The 27,050-nt window shown below is 38.7% G+C and overlaps 1 protein-coding gene across 4 annotated transcripts; it reads left to right on the forward strand.

Moving 5' to 3' along the window:
- Nucleotides 1-27,050, forward strand: Paip1 (poly(A) binding protein interacting protein 1). Of its 4 annotated transcripts, none has more exons than NM_001399759.1 (11): nucleotides 1-217; nucleotides 1,622-1,791; nucleotides 9,294-9,479; nucleotides 12,013-12,125; nucleotides 15,559-15,670; nucleotides 17,661-17,786; nucleotides 19,220-19,326; nucleotides 20,006-20,123; nucleotides 21,073-21,127; nucleotides 24,660-24,753; nucleotides 25,771-26,960. In NM_001399759.1, exons 2-11 carry the CDS (start codon nucleotides 1,693-1,695, stop codon nucleotides 25,862-25,864), a joined length of 1,104 nt encoding a protein of 367 aa, NP_001386688.1. In that variant the 5' UTR covers nucleotides 1-217; nucleotides 1,622-1,692; the 3' UTR covers nucleotides 25,865-26,960. The 4 variants fall into 4 exon arrangements, with proteins under 4 accessions (NP_001386688.1, NP_001386687.1, XP_008759000.1 ...); NM_001399758.1 differs by lacking the exon at nucleotides 1-217 and adding an exon at nucleotides 572-806; XM_008760778.4 differs by lacking the exon at nucleotides 1-217 and adding an exon at nucleotides 573-1,046.

A 27,050-nucleotide genomic window follows, 5' to 3' on the forward strand; every position in this document is an offset into this window, starting at 1 on the left:
GGCAGAGGGAGGGCTGCGTCCCGGGCCCCCTTCGCCGCCAGGCCTCGGGGTTCGGCCGGAGCGCTATCGCTGAACACACCTGCGCGCCCACTGAGGTGCGCGTCGGCGAACCCTGGCGCTGCGCCCACGCCCCCTCCCCCCGGATTATTTTCCTGGCACCAACCGTCAGTCTCGCACTTTTCACCAGAGGAACCAGCGGGGAGGTCGGAGTCGCCCGGTAAGCGTCCCCCGAACTATCCCTCAGCCCGACCCCGGGAGCCTAGACCGCCGAACGCGTCCGTCAGCGGAGCCGCCTCCTGGCCCGGACGTCGCTCGTCCAAGCGGCCGGGTGAAGCCGCGGCTGCCCGCCCGCCAGCCAGCCTGCCTGCCCGCCCGCCCGCCCGCCGGCCCGCCAGCCCGCCAGCCAGCCAGCCAGCCAGCCAGCCATCCGCGAACGCGAGCGACCGTCGCCAGCCGGCGGGAGGGCAGCCGCGCCCCGGGCCTCCGGGCCGCGGGGGGCCGCTGTGACCCGTCTCGGCCCCACTGCGCCGCGGGCGGGCAAGTGGGCGGGAGGGGGAAGTGGGGCTTAAGGGAGAGCGTCCGCCAGCCGAAGGGAGCTGGGGAGGCGGGCGCTGTGCTGCGGCGCGTCGGCGGGGGCCCGGAGCGCGGAGGACCGAGCAGGGCCCGCCGGCCTCCTCCATGAGGCCTGAGTGAGGCACAGCGGTGACAGGCGGCCCGCGGCGCCTCCCGCGCGTCCTATTCGGAGCAGCGGCGGCGGCCCCGTTGGAGAGCAAGGAGCATGTCGGACAGTTTCGATCGGGCTCCAGGTGCTGGTCGGGGCCGGAGCCGGGGCCTGGGCCGCGGAGGGGGCGGGCCTGAGGGCGGCGGGTTCCCGAACGGAGCGGGGCCTGCGGAGCGGTCGCAGCACCAGCCACCGCCGCAGCCCAAAGCCCCGGGCTTCCTGCAGCCGCCGCCGCTGCGCCAGCCCAGGACCGCCCCGCCGCCAGGGGCCCAGAGTGAGGCCCCCGCCGGCTCCGCGCGGCCTCCCCGGCCTGGGGCGCTCCCAGGTACGGAGCAGCTCGAGGGGCCCCGGTGCTCCTGGGCCAGCTTTCCCCCGCGGGCCTTCGCGCACGCCGAGCTCCGGCGCGCCGAATCCGCCCCCCGGTTCTCCGAAAGCATTCCCCGAGGGGCCCGCTCGGCACGGGGTAGGGACTAGCCAGGAACTGGGTTTGGAAGGAGGTGGTGGCTGGAATCCTTTGTGCGCTCCGGCTGGGGGAGGGGCCCGGGCCGGGTGCTTAGTCTGGCGTCCCGGGAGGAAGTCAGAATCGCCTACCTCTCTCTAGTGAACCCGGGGCCCCAGGCGAGCATCACACTTCTTAACCAACTCCTTACTAGAGAGGGAAGGGGTGGGAAAAGCCCTCGAACTTTCGATTTGCAGGCAGGTATGTGCACTCACGAACCAAAGCAAGGCTATTGTTCCATTTTGCAAGCTCTTTTGTACGACTCTTAACGATCTTACGTTTTGTATTTAACTCCTAAAATCCGGAAGTTCTCAGACGGTTTCTAAATCTGTAGTAAGTTGCTATATACAAAGGAATGAATACATCTAGCACTGCTTTTTCTTTTCCTTTTTCTTTCTCAGAACAAACGAGGCCCCAGAGAGCTCCACCTAGTTCACAGGATAAAATCCCACAGCAGAACTCGGAGTCAGCAATGGCTAAGCCCCAGGTGGTTGTAGCTCCTGTGCTAATGTCTAAGCTGTCTGCGAACGCCCCCGAATTTTACCCATCAGGTTATTCTTCTAATTATACAGTGAGTACATTTTTTTTAAACCTCCTACAACTCTTGTGTAAAACTATTGGAATAAAGTGGTTATTCTCGCTAGAGTATGCTGGCTGCTTTCTGTACTACACACAGAAATATCTTACTCAGCGAAGTCATGATTTAGGAATATAATTTGCAGTTATGTATGAGATATTGGCGTGTAAGCTTGTGAATGGGAATTCTTGCTGGCTCGTTTCACTGTTGTGTTCCTAGTACTTAAAAAGAATATATAAAATAACCTGGTATGAAAAGCCCACTGTCAAACATTTTCAATTTGTAAAACTAAAATCCACTTCTGAACCTTCTAGATAACCTGTACAGTGAGCAGTCAGGAAAGCTTCCTTTAAATTGATTTTAGTCACGTTGCAGAAAATTCTTTGGTGTGGCCTTTGAAGTAAATTAAATAGCGTTTTGCTGTAGATATTCTTATGAATATTGAGAAACACATCTCGGCTCTTTATTTCTAGAGCAAGTTTTGTCCATTATGTTAAAACAATTTTTTGTTGCAGGTTACATGTTATATACAGAAATATTGTAAATCTTTGATTGATTGGGTTTTGTTGTCTTTATTTTGTTGTTGTTGTTGTTTTTGATTGAGGCAGGCAAGGCAGTTGTCCTGCTCAGCCTTCCAAATCTGGGATTACAGGTATAACTTCACCATGCTTAATATGTAAGCGATTTTGGCAAAGCATCTACATAAGTATACTATACATAGGTATAAAGAACTTTCTGCACTTTTTTAATCTTTGTCAATAATGCAGCAAATCTTAATTGGTCCTTGTTTTCATATTAGTAGGACGCATAATGTATGGTTAAAATGTATAGGAAGAAACTCATTGTGCTTACTAAATTCAAAATAGTCAATGCAGAGAGATTAGCATTAGAGAAGGGAGGCATGACAGTGGTGAATTAAAGATGATTGGTAATACCTCAGCTAGAAGTCTCTCAGTCTCTTCAGTTTACTGGATAATAGAATGAACAAGGCTCAGCTCACAGTTAACCACTCAAGACAACTCTGACAAGCAAACAGAAAAGTATCAACATACAATAAGCCCCATTCATCCCTAAAATTATCACTCATGCCCAAAGGTAACCACTGAGCTTTGTTTTGTTTTCTTTAGATAGTTTTGATTTGTATTACTAATTATCCTTGAGCTTGATAACCTCTCACCTCACCTCTCCTCTGCTGCCCTGTTCCCAGTGTTTGGGTGTGAGTACTGACTCACCATTTTGACATACAAAGTATTTTTTCAAAGCTTACATAAATGAAGTTTTTTAGATTGTTCTAGCTCTACATCTAAATTTATATTGTAACATAATTTGAGATAATTTATTCACATCACTTGACTGTATCAGGGTTCCATTTGTTCCTTTATCAATGGATAATTTCTACTTTGGGGCTATTGTGCTGAATCTTGTCTATGTCCTGACTGATATATGCCTTTATTTCTGCTTGGTTTGTAAAAGAAGAATTATAGTAGCCAACCTTAATAGAATCAGCCATCGTCTCTAAGACCTTCCCAGTCTACATTCCTCACAGTGTCTGATTTGCTACTTGCTGCTCTTTCTAGTCAGAACTTGGTATTTTCTGTTTAGCCATCCCAGTAGTTATGGTTTCTTAAAATTAATGACTGCATACCTTCTGTAATCTGTATTTGGTTCTCCTCATGTTTGATCAGTGTGGAAACTCTGAATTTTGTAGAAATAGAAGTTCCATTCATCTTTTAGCTTTGGGATTAGACAGGAGACAGTATGAATATGGCCGGAAGAGCAGTCGATTTGGTGAAGAAAGCCATTGTCATGAAAAGTAAATAGGAGTAGCTTGGCGTGTTGTCAAAGTTGTATTTGGCTCAGAAATGGAAGGAACCATTAAAGAGCTTGAGTAGTTGAATAAACTCCTTGAGAATGTTTACTTTTTAGCAGCCAAAACCAGTTACCCGTTCATTTTCCTTCCTGTTGCCGTGAACTATTTTATTTTATCATGGGAGGAATACAGGTTTGTTGTTGTTGTTTTTCATTTCAAAGTCCTGAATAAAATTCAAATGACCCTTCAATTATAAGTATATTTGTTTGTGGTTATGTACAAGTGAGTGCATTTGTCTGAGCAGACCAGAGAAAGAATCGGATCTCTTTGGAGATGGATTTACAAGATGGTTGTGAGTAGCCAGTGGATGCTAGGAAAGGAACTGGGTCTTTACACATGCCCTTTTTTTTTTCCTTCCTTAATGACGTATGTGTATGTGTATTAGTGTTTGACCTGCATGTATGTTTGTGTGAAGGTGCTGGGTCCTCTGGAACTGGAATTATGTATGACAACTGTGAACCGCCATGTGGATGTTTGAAATTGAACTCCAGTCTCAGGAAGAGCAGCCAGTACTCTTAACCACTGAGCAATCCCTCCAATCCCGTGTTATATCCTCTTAACCACCAAGCCATCTTCTCTACCCCTCCACCACTTCCTTTGAATCAGTGTTGTATTTTAGGAATTCTTTCGTTTATTTATTAGTGTAACAATTTCTCTATTCAGTGTACCAAAACAAATTAAGGACTAGAAGCTTCTTTGGCCCTGTCTGACCTTTTGTTTTAAAGATTGTTTTAATTAGTTGACAAAATTTAAATTGGATATTGAAAAGTCTATATTTCCTAATTTCTGTTCAGTCCATAATGGACTGGAATTCTGAAAGCAAAATTGGTTGAAGCATAAGAGCATTAATTAACAGTTTCTTCCCTGAATGACTCTTGTGTTGTAATTCTTATGAATTTCATGGGTAAGTGCTTGGGCTTTTGCTGCTATGCCCCAGTACATTTTCTCAACTTTACTAGTTCACATGAGTGTTTACTCATAGTCCAGGTTAAATGTTTTTTAGTCCATTTAGTGCAGAACAAGAGAATCCTCATTAGCCCCAACTTTTCATATAAGTTCCTATAAGGAAATCTTTTCTGTATAATAGCCATGTCCCAAAGTAAGCTAGATTCACACATTCCACACATAGTTCAATACTTATGCTGGGTCAGCAATAGTCATATAGTACAAAGCAGAGAAAACTGTCTTGTTGTTGTTGAGTGTACTTTTTTTTTTGATTTGTGAATGAGTAAAGACACTGTTGCTGTCTTCAGACACAGCAGAAGAGGGCATCCAATCCCATTACAGAGGGTTGTGAGCCACCATGTGGTTGCTGGGAATTGAACTCAGGACCTCTGTAAGAGCAATCAGTGCTCTTAACCACTGAGCCATCTCAGCGTAAAAAAACTGTCTTTATGGAAGTTCTTTTCTAGAAATCTTCCTGTTTCCAGAAATCCCTTGAGTCTGTTCTTTATACATAATTGGTTCAGTGAGATGGCCCTGCAGGTAAAGTGATTTGCTGCCAAGCTGATGACCTAAGTTCAGTTCCTGGGACCCACATGATGAAGAGAACCAACTCTCACAAGTTGTCCTCTGCCTTCCGTGCATAGACAGACCCACAAATGTGCACACATGCATGCACACAGAAAACCTTTATGGTGGTTTCTGCTGTGCCTTTTAGGTTCCTTCACAACTATGTGTGCTCTTAATCTTCATTCCTTCTCACTCTGCTGCTAGAATTTCCTCCTTTTCATATTGTCTTAGCAAGTTACTGTATCCATCTCTTCATGGTTGCTTCTTAGACAAATTAATATGACCATGAATATTTAATCATAGGTTACTTACTGGTAAAAGGTTCCATATAGGATCTCATCAAGCCCTTGTTAAGAGATGAAAATGTTAGTGTCTTACTATACCATCAGCAACAAAAAAAAGCTTTTTTCCTAAAAGTATCTTCCTTCAAGTTACTGCTGCCTTTTTTTCTCTTAAAAATTGTCATCGGTACTCTGTGATGCTCAGTGAATGCATGTCTCTGCAGTTGATCCCTCTAGGTATGTCGATGCTATTTTTATGACTGTAAATGATACTCCTCTGTTTTTTAAATATGTAGTCATCTTAACCTGCCTTTATTTTAGGCCCCAACACAATATAATCTGTTTAGTTTAAAAGACTATGCTGTGTCCTATGGTATATGTCAGTTACCTTTTGTGATCTTTAATAAAATCTCTTATAATTATACTAGAACTACATATTTAATATTACTAGTTTTGTTCTGTCTTTGTGTATAATCATCTTTATTTCTAAGACTGCAGCTAACATTCTCTTTCAGATTTTAACCTATGAACCTGACACCGATCATCACTTTTCCTTACTCAGCTGCCCTTTGATTTCTGAGTTGATATTTCTCTATCCTCCTCCTCCTCAGACCACAGCCTCTAATGTTTTTCCATTTTATTACCTCCTTTGTGAATCCTGCCTCCTCCCAAATTCTGATACTTACTTTCTCGTGTATGAATAACCGTCAAATCTCATTCTTTAGAACTCCAGACTTTGTAGCTTGATCTTTTTCTTAACTTCATAAGGATCTCATATTTAAATTAAAGTGTAAAATAATTATCTTACATAGTTTTTTTCCTAATAGGGTTTGGGCAGGAACTTGGTTGTGTTGACTCAGCCCCCATCCTTTTCGGGGTTCATCCAGCTGATGACCTAAGTAGTCTGAGTTACTCCAGAGTCTCCGTCTCTGCTCAGGTCCCTCTCCCAGTGCCTGGGATTAGGACCTCTTGACATTGCAGTACGTAGTGACTACCTTCATTAAAGGTACATTTGTAAACTAGTGGTCCCTTATAATCTCCTGCGTAGAACTCTAAGAAAAAAGCTTGAAAAAATACTCTTCAACTGATAAGTTGGTTGTCTCCATGATGAAGACAGAAGAAGTCCTTGAAAGGTGAGGGGCTAGAGAAGCAGTGCAGGCCTCGACTCAAGCCCAGGTGGGATGCCTCTGTTCAGAACTCTCTGTACAACGGCAGACCTAGGTCTCTCCTCTATTCTGTATTCAGAACAGCTTTGTTTTACTTACCAGACTTGAATTCTATTTTAGAGAGTTCTGTTGACTTTATATAAAGCTGAAATTGGACACTGTAAACTGTGCTTTTGTTGCAGTGAATGACATTTGATAGAAAATATCAGCTGCTGTCTTTAGACTCCTTGTCATTATATTAAGATTCTTTTAACTCTCCAAAACTGACCATGTCCACCAAAACCTTATTAATTCTGAAATACTGAGATAGGTAATATACATGTTAATATGTTTTATGCTTAACTGCTTCACAACTTTTCAATAAAGAGGAAGTATTAATAATATGAACAATGTTTTCATTCCAGATGTGTTGTTAAATTGTTTAGCTTTGCTGAAATGTTGATGGGTCTGTACAAATAAGTCCCTTTCTTAAAAAAAAAAAATTATATATGCTCTTTTCATTTAACAGATTATCTTGTGACTGTTTCTGGAAGGATGGAAATGTATATCCTGCCATATATATAATATAAGTTATATGTTAGATATATAAATTCTGCCTTGTTTTCTTAAGTGGCTATATGAAAGCACACCATATAAATGTAATTTAACCAATATCTTGCTTATAGATTTTGTTTGTTACCAAGAAACATATCTTAACACTTATAAAGTGTCAAATTTGTGTTCTAATATGTAGTTATTTTGAGAATAGTGTAGGATATAAAAGTACAATTTTTAGTTAGCTTTGTTATCATACACAAATTATTCAAGTTGTGTGCAGCTTTGCTTTGTATAACCACACACACACACACACACACACACACACACACACACACACACGCACTGCATTTAATTAGCCTCCTTATTCTACCCCCTAAAACCAAGCAGGATCTAACTAACTCTTAACAGCCACCATCCCTTCCTCAGTCCTCTGCATTAGCTATTGATTTTGTTCCTCAAAAGTGTCAAGCCAAGTCTCTCCCTCTTTGGAACCAACATTCTGCATCTGCCCCTGCATAGGTTATCTTTCCACCGATTTCTGACAAGTTGGGAAGGGATTTTGTTTGCACTTTTAGTCAGTTCAGGTGTTCCTACTTTAACATTTTTAGTAATCTGTTTTGTTTTGTATGTATGGATGTTGTGTGAACAAGTAATATGTGTGGACCATATGCATGCCTGGTGGCTGCAGAGGTCAGAAGAAGGCATTGGATCCTCTGTAACAGAGGTAAAGAGGTGGTTATTATGATCTACCATATGGGTGCTGGGAACTAAACCCACATCCTCAACAACAGCAACAAGTGCTCTTAACCACTAAGCTTTTGTCTACCTGCTTCCAGATATTATCTGTCAAGACTGTCTGGCCATGTTTTCCATAATTACCTCCATATCTGAATGCACCTTACATCGTGGGATTATGAGAATGGAATTTTAACTTTGCCTGCTGTGCACGGCAGATAATTGTCATAGAAGTACGATATAGTTTGTCACTTAGTGGTCACTCAGCATGTGGTTTGATCTCAGATTCAGTCTTACTGTGTAGTGTGACGATCTAGTTCTGGAGTGACTGGTGTGTCTCTTGAAAGGCTGAGGTACAGCCATATCAGAAAGAGGAGCTCCATCACAGGAAGGTTGGCCTGGTGTGCTATTCTTTGTACTCACTGACTCTAGAACTTAGAGTCCTTCATAAACTACTTCTCTGTTCTGCTTATTATTTCTAATTTGAGTTTGAGCATAAGAGATAAACTTTAGCATGCTTTGGATAGTATTCCATGTGATAAGAGCGAGAGGGATATGTTATGTTATTCTAGCCTGCTAGAATTTTACATAATTCTATCAAGACTCCTGGCACTAGTTACAAGGTTAGCAGCTATGAAAAATGGAATATTTCAGTGAGAAAAATAGTGTTTTAAAACTACTGCTACTATCCAGATTGGTTAGAAACCACATAAAGCCGCCAGAAAGTCTCCTACTATATACATTATAATATAATTTTATACTTAAACACTTAAATATGTTTCCCCTTCCTTGGGTATCAACAAATAAATGACATATACTAATTTCGGAGGGTATTTTTTCTTTCAATATAGATGTAGTCTTAAACTCATTCGAGGATGTACAGAATAGAATAGTATAGTGAATGTTTCTGGGTTGGCAATTCTGGTTTCTGTTTGGTCCATCTTTTCCCATCAGTTTTAATGCAAATTTGTAACTAGAGTTTATTTCATCTGTAACTAGATTCTTTTTTTTTTTTTTTTAAAGATTTATTTATTATATATAAGTACACCGTAGCTGTCTTCAGACACACCAGAAGAGGGCATCGGATCTCTTTACAGACAGTTGTGAGCCACCATGTGGTTGCTGGGATTTGAACTCAGGAGTTCTGGAAGAACAGTCAGTGCTCTTAACCGCTGAGCCATCTCTCCAGCCCTAGATTCTTTTTATATTGCTTATTATAGTGATTTTAAAAACACTTAGGTTAGCAAGGGAGACTAATAACTGCATGCACTTAGTTTCTGATCTTTAAAGTTACTCAAGGTACTAACCAAAACTCACTGCTAGAGACTGCCTCAACTGAAAGCCAGTTATATGAATTATTCTGGTTTTGTTTTTGTTTTCATTTTTGAACTGTAGGAATCCTATGAGGATGGTTGTGAGGATTATCCCACTCTATCAGAATACGTTCAGGATTTTCTGAATCATCTTACAGAACAGCCTGGCAGTTTTGAAACAGAAATCGAACAGTTTGCAGAAACCCTGAATGGATGGGTCACAACAGACGATGCTTTGCAAGAACTTGTGGAGCTTATCTACCAACAGGTAGGCAGGCTCGTAGCCAGGGGTGGCCGGGAGTTTCTCTGGAGCCCAGAATGCGGATACTCTTTGAAAGAGACTAGGTTACTGTCTGTTTCATCCAAACTCATTAATGTTTTATGGTTAATAGGAGCTTTGAAGTCTACCTATAATTCGAATAGTTAAGAGGTCCCAGGCTAGAGGCAGGCCACACCATCGATTGGCCTGCATAGCTGTGGTCTACAGAAGCCGGGCTTACACATAAGTAATAGCACAGAAAGGGGCTTTAGGCTCTGACAAAGAAGTCTACACAAGAATCACATACCCACCCTCACATACTCCCACTTTGTAGCATCGGAACTAACATACACAAAACAGTTGTAGGGTTTTCCCCTCTTTGTGTTTAATTATGTAGGACTATTGGAGAAAGGGAGAAAAAAGTTGAGAATTTTTTTTGCCTCACAAATGAGTTGTCTTTAAAAAGCCAAAGTGGTGTTGAGGATTGAGTTCAGTGGCCAAGGACCAACCAGGCAAGTACAGGACCCAGAATTTAGTCCTCAGCACTGAGATAAATAAAAATAAGCCAGATTGCAAAATAGTCAAAAATTAAGTTTCAAACATTTTTCTTGTCTTAATTTATGTATTCATATGCTTTTCAGAAGGTCTCACTTTGTATTCAGGCTGGCCTAGAACTCACTATCCCAGACTGGCCTTAAACTAATGGAAATTCTGCTTCCATCTTCCAGGCTGTAGGATTGGGCCATGTCCACTCTTAGGTTTTGGATTTTAATTCCTGAAAGACTTCACAATTGACATTTATCATACAATATTCAGCTTCTATCGCCATGTATTGAGCAGTGATACATTTAGTGCCATTATAAGGGTTCAAACTGTATCAGACAGTATTTTTTTTCCCCCAAAACTTTATTTTTAAAATTGCCTTCAGTACAATTTTAAAAGTTAAGGAACTTTCTTTTTTACCATTCCCAAATAATTATTAACATGTATAGAAAACCATGCATTACAAAGATGATATGCAAAGACATCACTCTTCTAAGAGGTTGTGTCATCCTTAGTCTGTATCAAGATTAGGAAGGCTGTCTTAATCATTCAAGTATATCACTTAATTCTACCACATAAGACCAAAGAAGAAAAATAGATAGCCTGGAAAGATGTAAGTCTTCTTGAGTAACAATTGTGATTGGATCTTCAAATTTTAACACTTGAGATTTCCCAGTGGACCTTGAATTTGTGCACATGACTGCTATCATCCTCTACCTCAAATGTGGGGCATTCTTCTTGAAATTTCAATTAAAGAAGAATATACTCTGTCTCCAAAACAAAGCTTTCAAGATTGCGGATGGAGAGAATGGGAAATAAGTGGGGCAGCTTAAAGTAAAGTGCAATCTACAATCTCATCTTCTGATGTGGGGAGACAAGAAATAGTATTTAAACTGGAAAATCACATATACAGCCATTAATGGGAAAATAGAAGTTTGGATTTCTATGAGGAGAAATCAGTGTCGTCCCCCACCCCACCCCCCGAAATGAACCAGATGTGAGAAAGGAAAAAAAAAACCTAGAAATAAAAAATATTAATCATAAAGCATTTGCTATGTTTCTAATAATCCTAAGCATTGTACAAATAATCTAGCTCAATGGCTGAAAGTGTTATTCTTCTGTATACTTTATATATCCTGAGCAGAAAAGTTTAAGTGACTTGGTCTGCTCTAGTAAACTGATCTGGAGGAGGGTACAGAGGCTTCAGCCCATCTGTTAGACTAGAATCTGTGGTCGATTACCTTTGTGACCTTAGTCAGGCTTCTTAACACTCCAGTGTGTTTTCCTATTTCCCATGAGGTGGTGAACTGGGTCATCTGCTGTTCTCTAAAATCTGCAACTGAAGTCAGATTTCTTAGGTGTTGGTTTCACTACATCATGTTCTCTTCCAGATGTAGTATATTCTGGCTTTGTTGGTTTTTTTTTTTTTGTTTTTTTTTTTTTTCATTCTCTTTTTAAGTGGCTTAGTTGTTTTTCTTTTTATTCCAAGTGTTTTAAGATGTCATGCCAAGTGCTGTTAATCACTTCTGTGTGTCAAAATGAAGCTCAGGGAGGTTTTAGTAGTGGCCAACGTCACAAAGCAGAAAACTTGGGTGTCTTGTGGACTGCTAGGTCCCAAAGTTTGTGCTCTTACCCTGAGAAGCAACGCTGCTCAATAGTTTGGTTTCTCTTTCTCGTCTTTCATAATTGTTCCCAAGCAGCTGTATATATATCTGTATTTTCAGCAAAAATGGGTTAACATCAGGACATTTTCTAATTGTTTTCTGGTAACCTCAGATAAATGAGGAATCAGAGAAGTTGCCTTAAATGTTTTTCTTTGTACTGTGGTTCTTAGTATAATAAGGCTAAGTGAGAGAATTAATTTCCTTTTGCCTAACAAAAACCTTTTTTATATACTATATAATTTTGGTAGCCAAAATGGTTTCCTCCATAAAATATTGCTACGTGTTTGAATTGATGATAATGTATTTGTGTCATACAGAATTTTTCTTTTTAAAAGGCCACGTCTATCCCAAATTTCTCTTACATGGGAGCTCGCCTGTGTAATTACCTGTCCCATCATCTGACAATTAGCCCACAGAGTGGCAACTTCCGCCAATTGCTACTTCAAAGGTCAGTGTGAACATAAATTACACATAATAGAATTTGACCATTGATGTTTTCTAAAGACCTCATGATATACAGAGTTCCAGGGGAATATAGGCAAACCAGGCTAATTTCTAAAATATTTAAACCTTACACTCAAATGTGTCAGTTTTCCTATAATAGCCTTTGATTTGGGTTTTGGATTTAGGGTTTTATTTCCCAGAATCATCAGAATGATTACTGATGTGTTCTTAGGTACTTCTGTAGTTTTGGTTTGAGAATTTAAGTTAGATAAAAATGAATAATGCGTGTTTTTTTCCTGTTTGATTTGAACTACCACCTGCATCACACAGCATTATTAAACCTGAACTTTTGTTATGTTCCGTCCGTCACTTGTTGTTGTCTTTCTAATTGCTATATAATAGCTATTTTAAGAGCTCTAAAATTTTAATTATCTGGTCTAAATAGTTCTTAGTTCTTGTGGAATCTTCTTTGCTGTGTATTTTTGTTACAGTGTAGAAGTAGTGCTTGAATTACACAGTTAGTATTTATTACATATCAAGAGGTGGCATTGATTATGAAGTACAAGGAAAAACTAATTTTCTTAGTGTGTGGTAGCTCATACCTGAGCCAGGATTGCTTTAAGTTCAAGCCTAAGCTGCAAAGTGAGATATCCTTCCTCAAAAAAAAAGAAAAGAAAAGAAAAGAAAATATAAACTGATTTTTTCTTTTAAAAAAAATTTCTCATCATTTGAATGGTCCTTAGCAATAAGATTATTTTCATATTTAATAAATTTATTATTGGGGCCAGAAAGATGGCTTAGTGGTTAAGAGCACTGACTGCTTTTCCAGAGATCCTGAGTTCAATTCCCAGTAATCACATCGTGTCTCACAACTATCTGCCCTTCTCAGGTGTCTGAAGACAGCTACAGTGTACTTGCATACATTAAATAAATAAATCTTTTTTTAAAAAAAGTTTATCACTTGTTCCCTAATTCTTTAAATATCTAGTGGAAGGCTAGAAATGTAGTTCAGGACTAGAGTACAAAGTCCTGAGTTCAGTTTCTACTGGACATGCCTGCATGTGTGTGCACACACATATAACATACCAAAACAACAATATAATAATAATAATGGTTATAAAATATTTCTGTATAAGAGTGGGAAAAAAATAATCTTCCCTATTGTCGTAGTCAGGGTTCCTGTTGCTGTGATGAAACACCATGACTAAAGCAACCTGAGGTGGAAAGGGCTTACTTGTGCTTTCATATCGATTTTCAACATCAAAGGAAGTCAGGACAGGAACTCAAAACAGGGCAGGAACCTGGAGGCAGGAGCTGATGCAGAGGCAATGGGGATGGGGGGTTTATGGAACGCAGGAAATACCTATCTCCCTCAGGGATGGCACCACCCACAATGGGTTGAGCCTTCCCATATCAATGACTAATTAAGAACATGCCCAACAGCTAGATCTTATGGAGGCATTTTCCTCAATTGTGGTTCTCTCCTTTCAGATAACTCTAGCATATGTCAAGTTGACATAAGACTATCTAGCAGTCCTAGGGAAGTAGTCAGCCCTGATACCGTATGCATACAAGTAACATACAGACTGAGCAGAATACTCACGCACATACACATATATACATATACATAAGTAACAACAATTAACAATTAAGAGGCTAGAGACCATATATATTTGAAGGGGGAAATAATTCATGGGAGGAGAGAGAAAGGGAGAAATAAATGATGTAATTATATTTTAATTTAAAGAAATAAAGGTGGTACTTTAAAAATACTTATAAAAGATGAATTGTGCTAGCAGCTAAAGGGGATAGTCATTTATAGAAATAGAAAAAGGAGAGATGGGTTCTTGTCCTATACCATGTTAGTACATCAAACTAAAATGAGGCAACTGGGGTAAGTATTTAATGAGTAGGCAAGTCTTGGGTTCTCAAAGCTATTTTAAGCAAGATATTGTACCCATAGACCACAAACTTAGATTTATAAAATTAGTTAAATATAAATTACATTTGTGAGAAGTCAAATTAATGTAAAGTAAAATTCAAAATTTTATATATAGCAGTGAGCTCTTTTTATGCATTAATAAAGGAGATCTCTTAAGAGTGAGTAAGAAAAAGCCTAGTGGGGCTGGAAAGATAGCTCAGCAGTTGAGTCTCTGGCTGCTCTTCCCGAGGACCTGGGTTTGATTCCCAGAACCACATGACAGCTCACAGCCCTCTGTAACTCCAGTCCTGGGATTCTTTTCTTTTTTTCTGTGAGCAGTGCATGAACATGGTACACATACCTGTAGACAAAACACCCATACATATAAGAATAATAAAGTTTTAAGAAAATGTTTTCAAATAGCTCTGGATAAATACAATTTGGAAAAATAAAAATGGCAAAGTTACATATATTTTTAAAAACTACCCTTACTGTAATTAAGTATAAACTGTGGTATCTGGACAGAGAAAGTGGAATCTAAGCAGGGTATGATGCCAGAAAGGCCACCTTATTAAAGTTCTCATTCTTTGAATTTTCTTTGTTCTGAGTTTTCTTTCCAATTGTGAACTCCTACAGTACTGTAATTCTGTCAAAGATACTGATTTGAGAAAGTGCTAATAATGTGAATGGGAAACAGCACAGTTCTACCCTTAAAAGTATTTGCCTTAGTAGTTTGAAAAGGACTAAGTGAAGTTGCAGTGGTATTGCGGGAAATCTGGTCTGTTTTTTCACCTTTGTGAAATAAACACGGGTTCTTCTTATTGTTGAAAATAGTTAGGTGAAATCATTCATGTATGGGAGTAAGGATTTACTTGGGCACATACATTGTGTCTTAATATCTTATGGCTCTACTAAGTGACAGTGCTAAGTTCAAGGGCAGCCTAGACAACTTAGCAAAAAACGTATCTAAAAATTATGAAAAGGGCTGAGGAGGCAGCTCATTCTTGCCTTGCCTTGCCTTTCCTTATGCATCCAAAGCCCAGATTCGGTCTCCAGTGACACACACACACACACACACACACACACACACACACACACACACACACAGAAAGAAAAGAAAAACCTTAAGGACTCTTTTTTTCACCCTTCAGCTGAACTGGATATATACATACATTCTTATTTTTAAAAAAAAGTCGAAGAAAACAAAGTTCAGTTCTTCTTAGTAAAAAGACCTATTAGACATTAAATAATTTTTTCTTCCTGTTTTTAGTACTAGGATGTTCTGAACCTTGTGAAGTCTTTATTATTAATACTGCAATAGTCCAATAGTTTTACTGCACTTATTCCTGCCATTTTCTCAAACTGCAGCCTTTGGAGAGGTCAGGGCAGTCCTTGCCCTCATTGCTGTGGGTAAACAGACCAGCTTGTTTTACTGTTGGAGAGACAAAAACAGTGTGAGATAATAAAAGATGCGTCTTCATTAGGTGTGAGAGAATAAAAGCTACGTCTTCTTTAGGTGCCGGACGGAGTATGAGGCAAAAGACCAAGCTGCCAAAGGGGATGAAGTGACTCGAAAACGATTTCATGCGTTTGTCCTGTTTCTGGGAGAACTATATCTTAACCTGGAGGTAAGAGCATTTCTTACTAGGACTTAAGACTCCAACACATAAAATTCCAGGAAGGAATTTTGTTCATGGTAACTTTCCACCATCAAAAATAAAATGGGGAAAAACTAGTGCAGTGATAGCAGGTGATAACTGCCTGCAATCCTGGTACTTGGGAGGCTAGCCTGGGTTACGTAGTGAGAACCTGTTAAAGTTAAGCAAAAGTAAAAGGAGGGAAATAGGAGGGAAAGCAAATCGTTTTGTACTTAATTATATTTGAATGGAACACTGATAACATTTTCTCTACTCATGAGCAGGATGTTACAAAGTAATAACTGAATTTTCAGAAGCGCTATGTTCTCAGGAAGCTCACGTGTCAGCTAGGCTGGCATCACCCTTATAGCATTGCTCCTGCTGGGGCCTCCCAAGTGCTAGAATTACAGGTGTGGGCACCACACATGGCTTCAGTGCTGGGTTATTCTAACCATAAAAGGATAACACTTTAAAAGTCTTTGTATATTTCTTTTTTAGTTTTATTTGTTTGTAAGATAAATAAAAACACCAATTTAAATTAAGTCACATTCAGGGGGCTGGAAATCTAGATCTACTCTTGTGAAAGACTGAGAGCCAGCATATGGGTGGCTCGCAGCTGTCTGCAACTCTAGTTCCAGAGAATCAAATACTCTTTTTAGACCTGTGGATACCACACATGATGCACATACATACATATATACATACATACATACATACATACAGACAGACAGACAGACAGACATACAGACATACAGACATACATACAGACATACATACAGGCAAAAACTCATGTACAGAAAATAAAAATAAATCCAATCCATCTTTGTCTTATGAAGTCATGTTAAAATGCCACTCAGAAATGTGCCTACTCCTGATGCGACTTAATGTGCCAGGGCAGGTTGGTACCCATGGTGGGGGGTGTGGGAGAGGTGTTCCCTTCACAGAGGAGAGGTTGGTACCCATGGTGGAGAGGGTGGGACTGGGAGAAGAGGAGGGAGGAAGGAGGCTGCGATGGGATGTAAAATACATAAGTAGATAGGAAAAAAAGAAAAGAATGCCGCTCAGAGATGGATGGTAGCAGTGCACACATTTAATCTCAGCACTTGAGAGGCAGAGGCAGGTGGATCTCTATGAGTTCCAATCCAGCCTAGTTTGCAGAGCGAGTTCAGGAAACCCAGGGGTACACAGAGAAACCTGGTCTCAAAAAAACAAACAAAAAAGCCATTTAGCATCTCCTGTGTGGCAATGATAAGGCTGCTAATTCTATGGGGAGTATGGAGGCAAAGCACTAGTCCTACACATGAGTTAGTGAAGTGGTCTAATATAGAAAGGGGGTAGTTTTAACTTGTATAAAAAGCAAAGGGACTGGAGAGATAGTTCAGCAGTTAAGAGCACTGTCTGCTCTGCCAGAGGTCATTTCCCAGAAACCACATGGTGGCTCACAAGATCTGTAATGAGATCCGTCTTCTGCTGTGTCTGAAGACAGCTACAGTGTACCCATCTCTTCCTTTCCATAGGACCAGAATTTGATTCTCAGTACCCACTTACTGCTTTAGAACTTTTTGTCCAGTTCCAAAGGATCCAACTCTTCCTGGCTTCCATGAGCAGGAGACATATACATTTTGCACAGAAATCTATTTAGGCAGAACACCCAAACACATAAAAAAACTTGAATATTTTTTAAATGATAGCCTAAATTACAGCATGTTTGGTGAAGCAGCAGTATTGAAGTGGACTTATATGTTTGTTTTATATGTAATGAATAAAAATTAAATTTTACCTGTGATTTGCAGTTTTATTAAAGGTCTCAATTATGTAGAGAACAATTATAATTAATTTGATGAAGTTAACTGCAGTGTATTCCTGAGATTTTTTTATATTTAACCCAAATACTTATTTTTGCAACCTTCACAGACTACTTCTATATGTCTCTATCACATTTTACTCTTGTTGCTTTAATTGTCTATTTTTTCTCCTAAAGATTAAAGGGACGAATGGACAGGTCACAAGAGCAGATATTCTTCAGGTTGGTCTTCGGGAACTGCTGAATGCTCTGTTCTCTAATCCTATGGATGACAACTTAATTTGTGCAGTAAAGTTGCTAAAGGTTGGTTTTTATTTTCTTTTTTCTTTAATTTTTCTTTTTCTTTCTTTTTTTAAACATTTATTGTGTAGTCAGAAGACAGCTTGAGGGTTTTCCTTTCTACCCTGTAGATTTTGGGACTTGCACTCTGGTTGTAGGACTGGCTGCCAGTGCCTTTACCAGCTGAGCCATCTCACCAACTTATACTCTTAAGTGTAATTTCACCCACTTGATACATAATTTAGAAGATGGAAAGTATGTGTAGTTCACAAATTCAAGATTAAGTTTTAAAGTTAAATAGTTGGCATCCTACATTTGGCTTTCAAATAAGTTAGAAACAATATAGTATATTGAGTATATAAGGATTAAATTAGAAGAAAAAGTGGAAATCCTTCACCCCAGCCCATTTGTAAACTCCCTTCCCTGTCTATGCTTATGTGTCCTTACAAAAACATTCTTAGTCTATTTCAGCTTTAGTTTTTGGCTCCCAGATGAAGTATCTTAATCACTCTAGAGAGATTTTAGCTCTGTATTGAGTAACTTCTTAGTATTGTATTGTATTGTATTTAAATACATCATTCATCCATTATTTTAATAAAAATTGGGGCAGTTTCCTATTTGGCTGCTAGAGCATTGCTAGTAGTCTCTCATTATCTCTTTACAGATACTTAATAAAGCGTTGAACAGATTCAAAGGGTCATGAGCATAAGTATTTTATATCAACAGTTAACATCAAAGTTTGATGAGCTACTGTATACTCTCCTTAGTGATGAGTCAGCATTCCTTTCTCCATCTTCCAGGGAAAAATATGACCAGTTGGGTTTGTCATGAATGAATTTTAAAAAAGCCTCACTATAATTTGAAGTTATCGGTAGTTAATTTAAGCATTCCTTCATGCTTATAGCCATTTTTAAACAGTTACTCTGTGTGTGTGTCTGTGTGTGTGTGTGTGTCTGTGTCAAGAGGGTGTCACTATGTGGATCTGGCTGTCCTGGAATAGCTCTATAGACTTGAGGCTAGCCTTCAAAGTTGCAGAGATCCATCTGCTTTTCCTCCAAAGTGTTGGGATTAAAGGTGTGTATCACCACTGTCGGCTGTTGATTTTTATTGTTTTATTTTTATTTTTTTGGCAGGGAGGGGGTTATTTCAATTTATAATTTTTAGGTCACACTCCACTGTTAATTATTTTTTAAAAAGAGGTAGTCAGACTTAAATGTCCAATCTTAATAGGAAATATATAATTATAGATATGAAGCCTTATACTTTTATTTTCTAATTAATCAAAGGAAAGCAGAGATAGTGTAGAAGTCTCTGAATAGACAGTAGGCAGAGAATAATTGGAAATACCAAATCATTTAATTCATTTTGTTAAGAAAAAGTTCCAGCTTTTGTTAATACATTTTTTTAAATTTCTCTTTTACTTTATTTCTGGTTTTTCTGACATCTGTGCTTTTTAGTTGACAGGGTCAGTTTTAGAAGATACTTGGAAGGAAAAGGGGAAAACTGATATGGAAGAAATAATTCAGAGAATTGAAAATGTTGTCCTAGATGCAAACTGCAGCAGGTAGGAAAAGAAGCCAGTAGATCTTAGTCTTCTATTATTTTCTTACTGTTCTTTAAATCTGTGTACTTCAAAGAGTAGTTGAATCTAGTATTTTGTCTATGGTTTCTCTAATAAATTTTGTCAGCTACACTTAAAATTGAAAACTTAAGATTTTCTTTGTGGTAAGATATGATGAATTCGTTAAGAAAGAATATTATGACTTTAAACATGGACCCAGTGTTTATGCAGTGAATTCTACCATAAGTAATATAAGACACTAGTAGAATTCATGACCATATAGTCAGTAAAGTAGAACGTATTTTAAAGGTATTGCTTTGTTTGGCTTTTTTTTTTTTTTTTTTTTTTTTTTTTTTTTGTCTAAGACAGGGTCTCACTATATAGTTCTGGCTGTCCTTTAACTTGCTAAGTAGGGCAGACTACACAAGGACCTACCTGCCTCTGCCTCCCAAGTACTGAGATTGAAGGAGTATGCCGCTAGCGTATGCCAGCTTCAAGCTTTTTTCTTTTTCTTTTTTTAAGTAAAAATAATACAGTGAATTATGTCATTGAAAATGTCTAGAAATTTAAAACATTGGTACCTACGTTAAATAAATTGAGCATTTTAAGTCACTGGAAGTATAGAGCCTGACAGCATTTGCAGTAGATGCAAATTCACTTTTTAAAACCTTTTTGTCTGTAGAGATGTAAAACAGATGCTCTTGAAGCTTGTTGAACTTCGATCAAGTAACTGGGGCAGGGTCCATGCAACTTCAACATACAGAGAAGCTACTCCTGAAAATGACCCTAACTACTTCATGGTATGCCAGTATTTATATTTTAAGTTTCACTTAATGCTTTGTTTTAGTTTACTTTTTTATAGCTGTCATAAAACACCATGACCAAGGCAACTTAAAAAGAAAGCATTTAATTGGACTTACAGTTCCAGAGAGTTAGAGCCTATGACTGAGCAAAGACACCGGCAGGGACAGCTGGGAGCTTATATCTCAGTTCATATACAGAAGGCAGAGCACACTTGTAATGATGGCTTGAGAGTCTTTTGGAACCTCACACCCTGCCCACCAGTGACACTTCCTCTAACAAGACCACACCTCTTAATCCTTCCCAAACAGTTCTACCAATTGGAACCAGGTATTCAAGCATATGAGCCTATGAGAGCCCTCCTTAATCAAGCCACCACATGATGAATTCTACTTTGGAAACTGTTTGCATTAGATAAAGCTATTCTCATAATTCAGTGCCTATTAAATTTTTTATTGCCACAGAAGCCAGCAGATCATGTAAATAGAGACCTTCTAGTAAAAAGGAGACTAAACCAAGATACATCGTTGTTAAGGAAGGAATAGTGATAATGCATGGGTCAGCATTATAACCACATTTCTGTGTCTCAGATGTTCTCTACCATATAACTTCTGACATTACCAAATAAAGCAGCTACAGAGAAATACTCAACCCCAATCTTGTAAACTCTTTAAGTGGCAGGATATTAAGAAAATAAAACTAAACTAAGTCAACATTAAGTTGCAGTTCATCCAGGAATGAATCAAACACGACAGCAGGGCCTTAGAACTACAGGAGGGTGAGGGGACAAATGGAAATATAAGAACCATGTGCATGCCCAGCGAAGCATAGGGGCTGTCGAGAAAGTAGGGGTGCTTACTGTGTATAATTTGATTGTGGGTGATGGAACACTCAGGCCATGTGTACTTTAAAATGAGTGCCGATTTTTATCGTTTGGATTTATCCTAGAATGAACCAACATTTTATACATCTGATGGTGTTCCTTTTACTGCAGCTGACCCAGGTATGTTGTCTCAGTTACTTTCCCGTTTTTCTTAAGTGATAAATTACATAAAACCACTCCTTGACACAGTACAAAGTATGGTTTTTCTTGGTGGGTTTCATATGTTCTAAACTTGTAAGGTTACAATTTGTCCTATGTAGATTACTTGGGACCATTTTAAGGAATTAGTTTGTAGTATCTTGTTACTTTCTCAAAGATTTCATACCTCCACGAAGTGCAGCCATTTTTATTTTGTACTTCCTCCTACTGTGTGTTTTCGTCTTAAGTTTTCTGATGATTAGGATAGAAGGCAAAGATGATTCTAGTTGACTGACTAGTTAGCAGCTTATTTTAATGTTAGTACTTATAGATTGCATTGTATCTACAGTTCAAAGTCATTAAAATCCAAATCTCTGCATACCTTCCAATAAAGGGTTATTTTAGAAAAAATGCAGTAGTCGTTATACAGGTGGGACTGTAGACTGAGAGTTCTGATTTAATACAAACTACAGCCGACTGTAACTAGGATTTCTCCAGTTGTTTCCTCTAAATAACAAGCATTGAATGTCCCATGCCTCGGCGCAGAGGAGTCTCTAGGATGAAAAAGTAGAGCGAAGTTACAGGCGCAAGCATGTTCAGTTTCTCTAAGTTACAGGCGCAAGCATGTTCAGTTTCTCTAAGTTGGGCGCTGTTGCTGGATAGTTTTTCAGCCTGATCATTCCACTTAGTTTTCTAACCTGTGTCTTAGAGGACTTTTGTTTTTATTCTTGGCAGTGCTTATTAGATATAACTTCTGTCATTCCAGTCCTATGAAATTGGACGTATTTTCGTGACTAATAACACTGAATTTCGGGGGTTGGAGAGATGGCTCAGTGTTTAAGAACACTCACTGCTCTTCCTGAGGTCCTGAGTTCAATTCCCAGCAACCACATAGTGGCTCACAACCCTCTGTAATGAGATCTGATGCCCTCTTCTGGTGTGTCTGAAGACAGGGACAGTATCTTCTCTTACATACATAAAATAAATCTTTTTTTAAAAAATCCAGAATTTCTTCTTGGGTGTTAACCTATGTTTTATTTTGTCTTCATTTGAAAATTGCCTATTGGTTGGCTTTTTCCCTTATTTCTGTTGGGTCATTTGTCTTACAAATGTGTGATTCCTTACAAATTCTAGAAAAACATGATCTTGACCAGGGATGAGGCTTATCCCTTTGTGCTGTATGGCTCTCTTTCCATTTTATGTATGATGTGTTTCCATAGACATGCTGTAAGTTTCATCAGTCTTGATTTTACTGGTTTTACTAAATTACATTTTCATTTTCTCCTAAAAATCATGCTTGCTATTTTCCTATTTAAACCTTTAACCCACCTAAGTTTTACATGGAGAATATAGTAGGTATTAAATATTTTTCCACTGTATTGTCTCAATATCAGGTATTAACCTTTTTTCTCTCTTCATTGTAATAAGTTTCCTATAGTATTCCGAATACTATTTATTCTTGTGGATTCTTTGTTAATATAGTTGTCTTTCTTTACCAATAACCCATTCTTAACTATTCTTATGTAAATAATGCTGTTTCTGGTAGGACAGATCTCTTAAAAGCTGGCCAGGAGAGTTGGAGCATGGAGGCCACACCAGAAACCTGGGGTAGAAGCCTTTGAGTTTCGGAGTTTGAGACCTGCCTAGGCAACATAGGAAGGCCCTCTCTCACAGAACAATTGAAAGACTTCCTTCTGTGCAGAATTTTCCAGAGTTATCATCCTTCACTTGATTCTTTGGTGTCTATTTTGTCAAATTTGTTCCTACCGTTAACAGAGATTCACTTTGGTTTTCTCAGGTTGGTTTTTGGAATTTGGGGGTTTTTTTGTTTTGTTTTGTTTTTTTGCTTTTTATTACTATTATTATTATTATTATTATTATTATTATTATTATTATTATTACCTTGACTTTTTTTCAAAGTTTCAAATCCTTTCTCTCCTCATTCTATATGTAGTCTTTGTTTTGTTGTGTAACCCTCTGTGTAGGAATCACACAACAGTAAGGAAGAGCATTGCGCAGAAGCTGGTCTTCTCCCAGAGGCTCAGATACCCATTTACTCAGCACATCTTCGCCGTCTCTGTCTCCACACATTTGTCTTCGTAAACCATTTGGCTTGCTACCTGCTTCAGTATGAATGCAGTAGTGTTTTAACCTTTTGTTTTCTTGATTAAAACCCTATTGTCCCTTTGGTTTTAGGACCTCTATCTACTAAAAATAATTTTAGATTTGCTTTTGCCAGGCACTGCTGGTATATCACTAGCTTGGAAAAAGTTGGATATTTTTTGTTTGTTCTTTTTGTTTGGTTTTTGTCTTGAGGCTTCTTTATGCGGAAAGTAGAAATTCAAGGTCAATTCTCTTGTTACAAACTCTGGATAAACCGTTTCTCCAGAGTGCCAGGCCTCATTCCAAACCCAAACATAAAATAAAATTTTGTTTGCCACTGAGGTGGTTTTTTTGTTTGTTATTTTGTTTGTTGCTCCTGCAGATCCATCCTTTAGATACCAACCCTTAGATGTTTATGAACGATGAGAGATTGGTATATGAATTCTGTCTTCCTGTTCAACACCGAACCAGGGCCTTGAACACTCTTGTCTGTGTGTGTGTGTGTTTAAATGCAAAACCCCTTGGCAGCTGAAACCAACAGCCTCTGGATTTATAGCAGGAAATTTTTATACTTAAATTTTCTCTAATCTGTCAAAATTGGAATGGCACCAACCCCTGGTGTTGAGTTAGAGTTTTATAAAGACAGTCTTGGAAAAAACTCATCCAGTGATGTAATAACCTTTCAAAACAAGAATGAAGATTAGCCTGTATGGTGCAAGACAGTAATGCTAGCTACTCTGTAGAGTCCGGACGTTTAAAAGACATGCCTGGCTCGAGATAAACCAAGCCAGGAGTAGTGGCTAAGACTTTTAATCCCACACTGAGTGCTTGGATGTAGCAGCAGGAGAATCTCTGAGCTTAAGGCTGGCCTAGTTGGCATAGTGAGTTCCAAAGCACTATAAAGAGATGGCAGATAAAGGGACACTGTCTCAAAAACACCAAAAACAAACAAACAAAAATGATGAATGACAACAAGTGAAAAAGAGCCTGCTGTGGTGGCACATGCCTTTAATCCAGCCTGGAGGACCTCTGTGAGCGTGAGGCCCATTGAGCTACATAGGAAGTTCCAGGATAGCCAGAGCTACATGGTGAGACCCCTCTCAAAGAAGTTAAAAAGAGGTCGATTGGGGGTTATCGTTCACTTGTAGCTATATGCCATAAGGGAGACCTTAGGTTTAATCTTTAGCAACCAACTGTAGAATGTACTTAACATTTAAAAGAATAGTATATAAAAATATTTTAGGGTCTGTGAGCATGCAGTGAAACAAAGGCAAGGCAATTAAGAATGTAGGTTTTATGAAAGCATTTTATGTAATTTTTAGTATAAAGTCATTAAGAACTTTATGGGGTAAACACTGTTCATTTCATAAGATTATCTGCCCCCCCCCTTTTTTTTTTCTGTGTTTTATAGATTACCAAGAGAAGTATCAAGAGTTACTTGAAAGAGAGGACTTTTTTCCAGATTATGAAGAAAATGGAACAGATTTATCAGGGGCTGGTGACCCGTAAGTTCTCTTTTTCATTACTGATAGTTTTGTGTGTATGTGTGTGTGTGTGTGTGTGTGTGTGTGTGTATTCTTAATGTACATGTGTGTGTGCATGTGGAAGCAAGCGATCGGCAGGTATCAGATGTCTCTTTCAGTCACTGTCCACGTAATGTTGAGTCAGGCTCTCTTGCTAAACTCGGAGGTAACAGACTCACTTAGGCTGGCTGACCTGCAGGAATAGGCCTGTCCCTTCTCCCCAGATCTGGGGTTACAACCACTGGTTACACTTGGTTTCCAACTTGGGTGCTGGGTTGCTAAACTCAGGTCTGTCTCCGTGCTTCCTAGCAATTGCTCTCCTCTGAACCATCCTTCTAAGCCCCTTATTGCTCACTTTTTAAATGAAGGTTTTATGCCCAAGTTTTGAATAGAAATAGCATTCGGGGGGCCAACAAGATAGCTCAGTTGGCAGAAATGCATGCTTCACGAGCCTGGTGACCTGTGTTTGCTTTCTGGAATTCCCATGTCGGGTGGAAATAAAAAATTGATTTCACAAAGTTGTTCCCTGACATCCACGTAGGCATCTCTGAGTGCTGTGATTACAACAGTGTACCACTGTGCCGCAAGGCTTTGTATCATTTTAAACTCCTGTATTTGGGAACAGGGCCACCTGGATAACATAATCTCAAAAGGAGCTTTCTGCTACACAAGGCTGGTTTCAGATATGTGGAAAAGTGACCTGCCTTTGTGAAATAGCCTTGCAGATATAGGTTTTGATGTTAACTAGACATAACCACTGGAAGGATACAACTTTTTGAGTGGAATAATAAAAAAGTCATAGGTAAATTTGAAATAATTCTAATTAAAGTGTCTATTAATAAGATGTAAATTTATATGCCAAGCCTTTTATTAACTTTTAAGTGAACATATCTAAAAATATAACAAAATTCTGTTTCGGAAAGTACATTTAACATCTCCAGACATTTTTGGATTTGAAAAACAGAAAGGCACATGAATCATTTTTGACTTCTTTTATAGATATTTGGATGATATCGATGATGAGATGGACCCAGAGATTGAAGAAGCTTATGAAAAGTTTTGTTTGGAATCAGAGCGCAAGCGAAAACAGTAAAGTTAAATTTGAGGATATCAGTTTTTTTTTTTTTTTTTTTTTTTTAAGTTTAGGTATGGTGATTTAGCAGAACACAGGAAAGCAAGAAACTGTGTCAAACTTATACCAAATTAAGGATGTTGAGTTATGTTACTAATGTATGCAACTTTAATTTTGTTTAACACTACCTGCCAAAATAAACTTTATTCCCTGTAACTTAAATGTGTATATATATATAATAGTTTTATTATGTACAGTTAATTCTACTGTTTTGGCTGCAATAAAATCGATTTTGAAATAAATGAAATGTTGAAAGAAAATTTTGCTAGCTGGTTAGATGCTTATTGTTCAACTTCTTTTTCTTGAGGTTAAAAAGTCTTAGCCTGGAAATACATATTACTGCAAAAATGTAGCATTCTTTTTTAGATATGATTACTACAGCTTTTATTTTAGTTTAGCATTTGATGTTCTATACATTGAGTTTCAGGTACTAATCACAATCATGAAAATCTTTAGCACCAAAGTCTTGGAGTCTATAAACAACCTATTTACATATGTAGATGCTATTTGATACCAAGGGCTTTTAAATGTCATTAATGTGGGGTTGGGTGGGTCTTAGACACCAGCTAAGGAACCAAGACTCTTCATTGAGGATTTATTCCAATTCAGGAGTGGTTTGCGTTTTGTTTGCTTCACCTGACTAATTTCATTACCCGCCATCCTACAGTATTATTCTGCTTTCTTCATATGGCTTACTCATTTTTATTTCATTGCATGGTGCATTGACTTTTTACTAGAGAATTTTACTAGGTATTTGTCATTCAAGTTTCCATCTGCTTTATATTGGTATACCGTGAGGGTCACTTTTCTAATACTTTTACTATAATGTACCACCTCAGCCCTGTTTAAGTAATGTTTTTATCTAATGTCAAATCTTTTCCAACTAACTAAAAGTAAACCTATATAAAAGGGTTGTTGTAAATGTGCATGTAAATAGTTGTGTTAATAACTCATTGTTTTACATTTGGTACATCTGTGTCTGCTTATACACCTAGTTTTCCCACTTCTGCTTGTTTGTTTGTTCAGTCTGTATTAAAATTAGAATTGGAAAATAAAACTTAGTTTGTTTCTTCTAACTTTTTAAAATGGTATCTTAAAGAACTTTTTGTTAAGCTTGCTTACATGAAATAAAGGTTTAAAAGTTAGA

This window comes from Rattus norvegicus, chromosome 2 (genome assembly GCF_036323735.1).
Source record: "Rattus norvegicus strain BN/NHsdMcwi chromosome 2, GRCr8, whole genome shotgun sequence".
In the NCBI taxonomy this organism is placed as follows: Eukaryota; Metazoa; Chordata; class Mammalia; order Rodentia; family Muridae; genus Rattus; species Rattus norvegicus.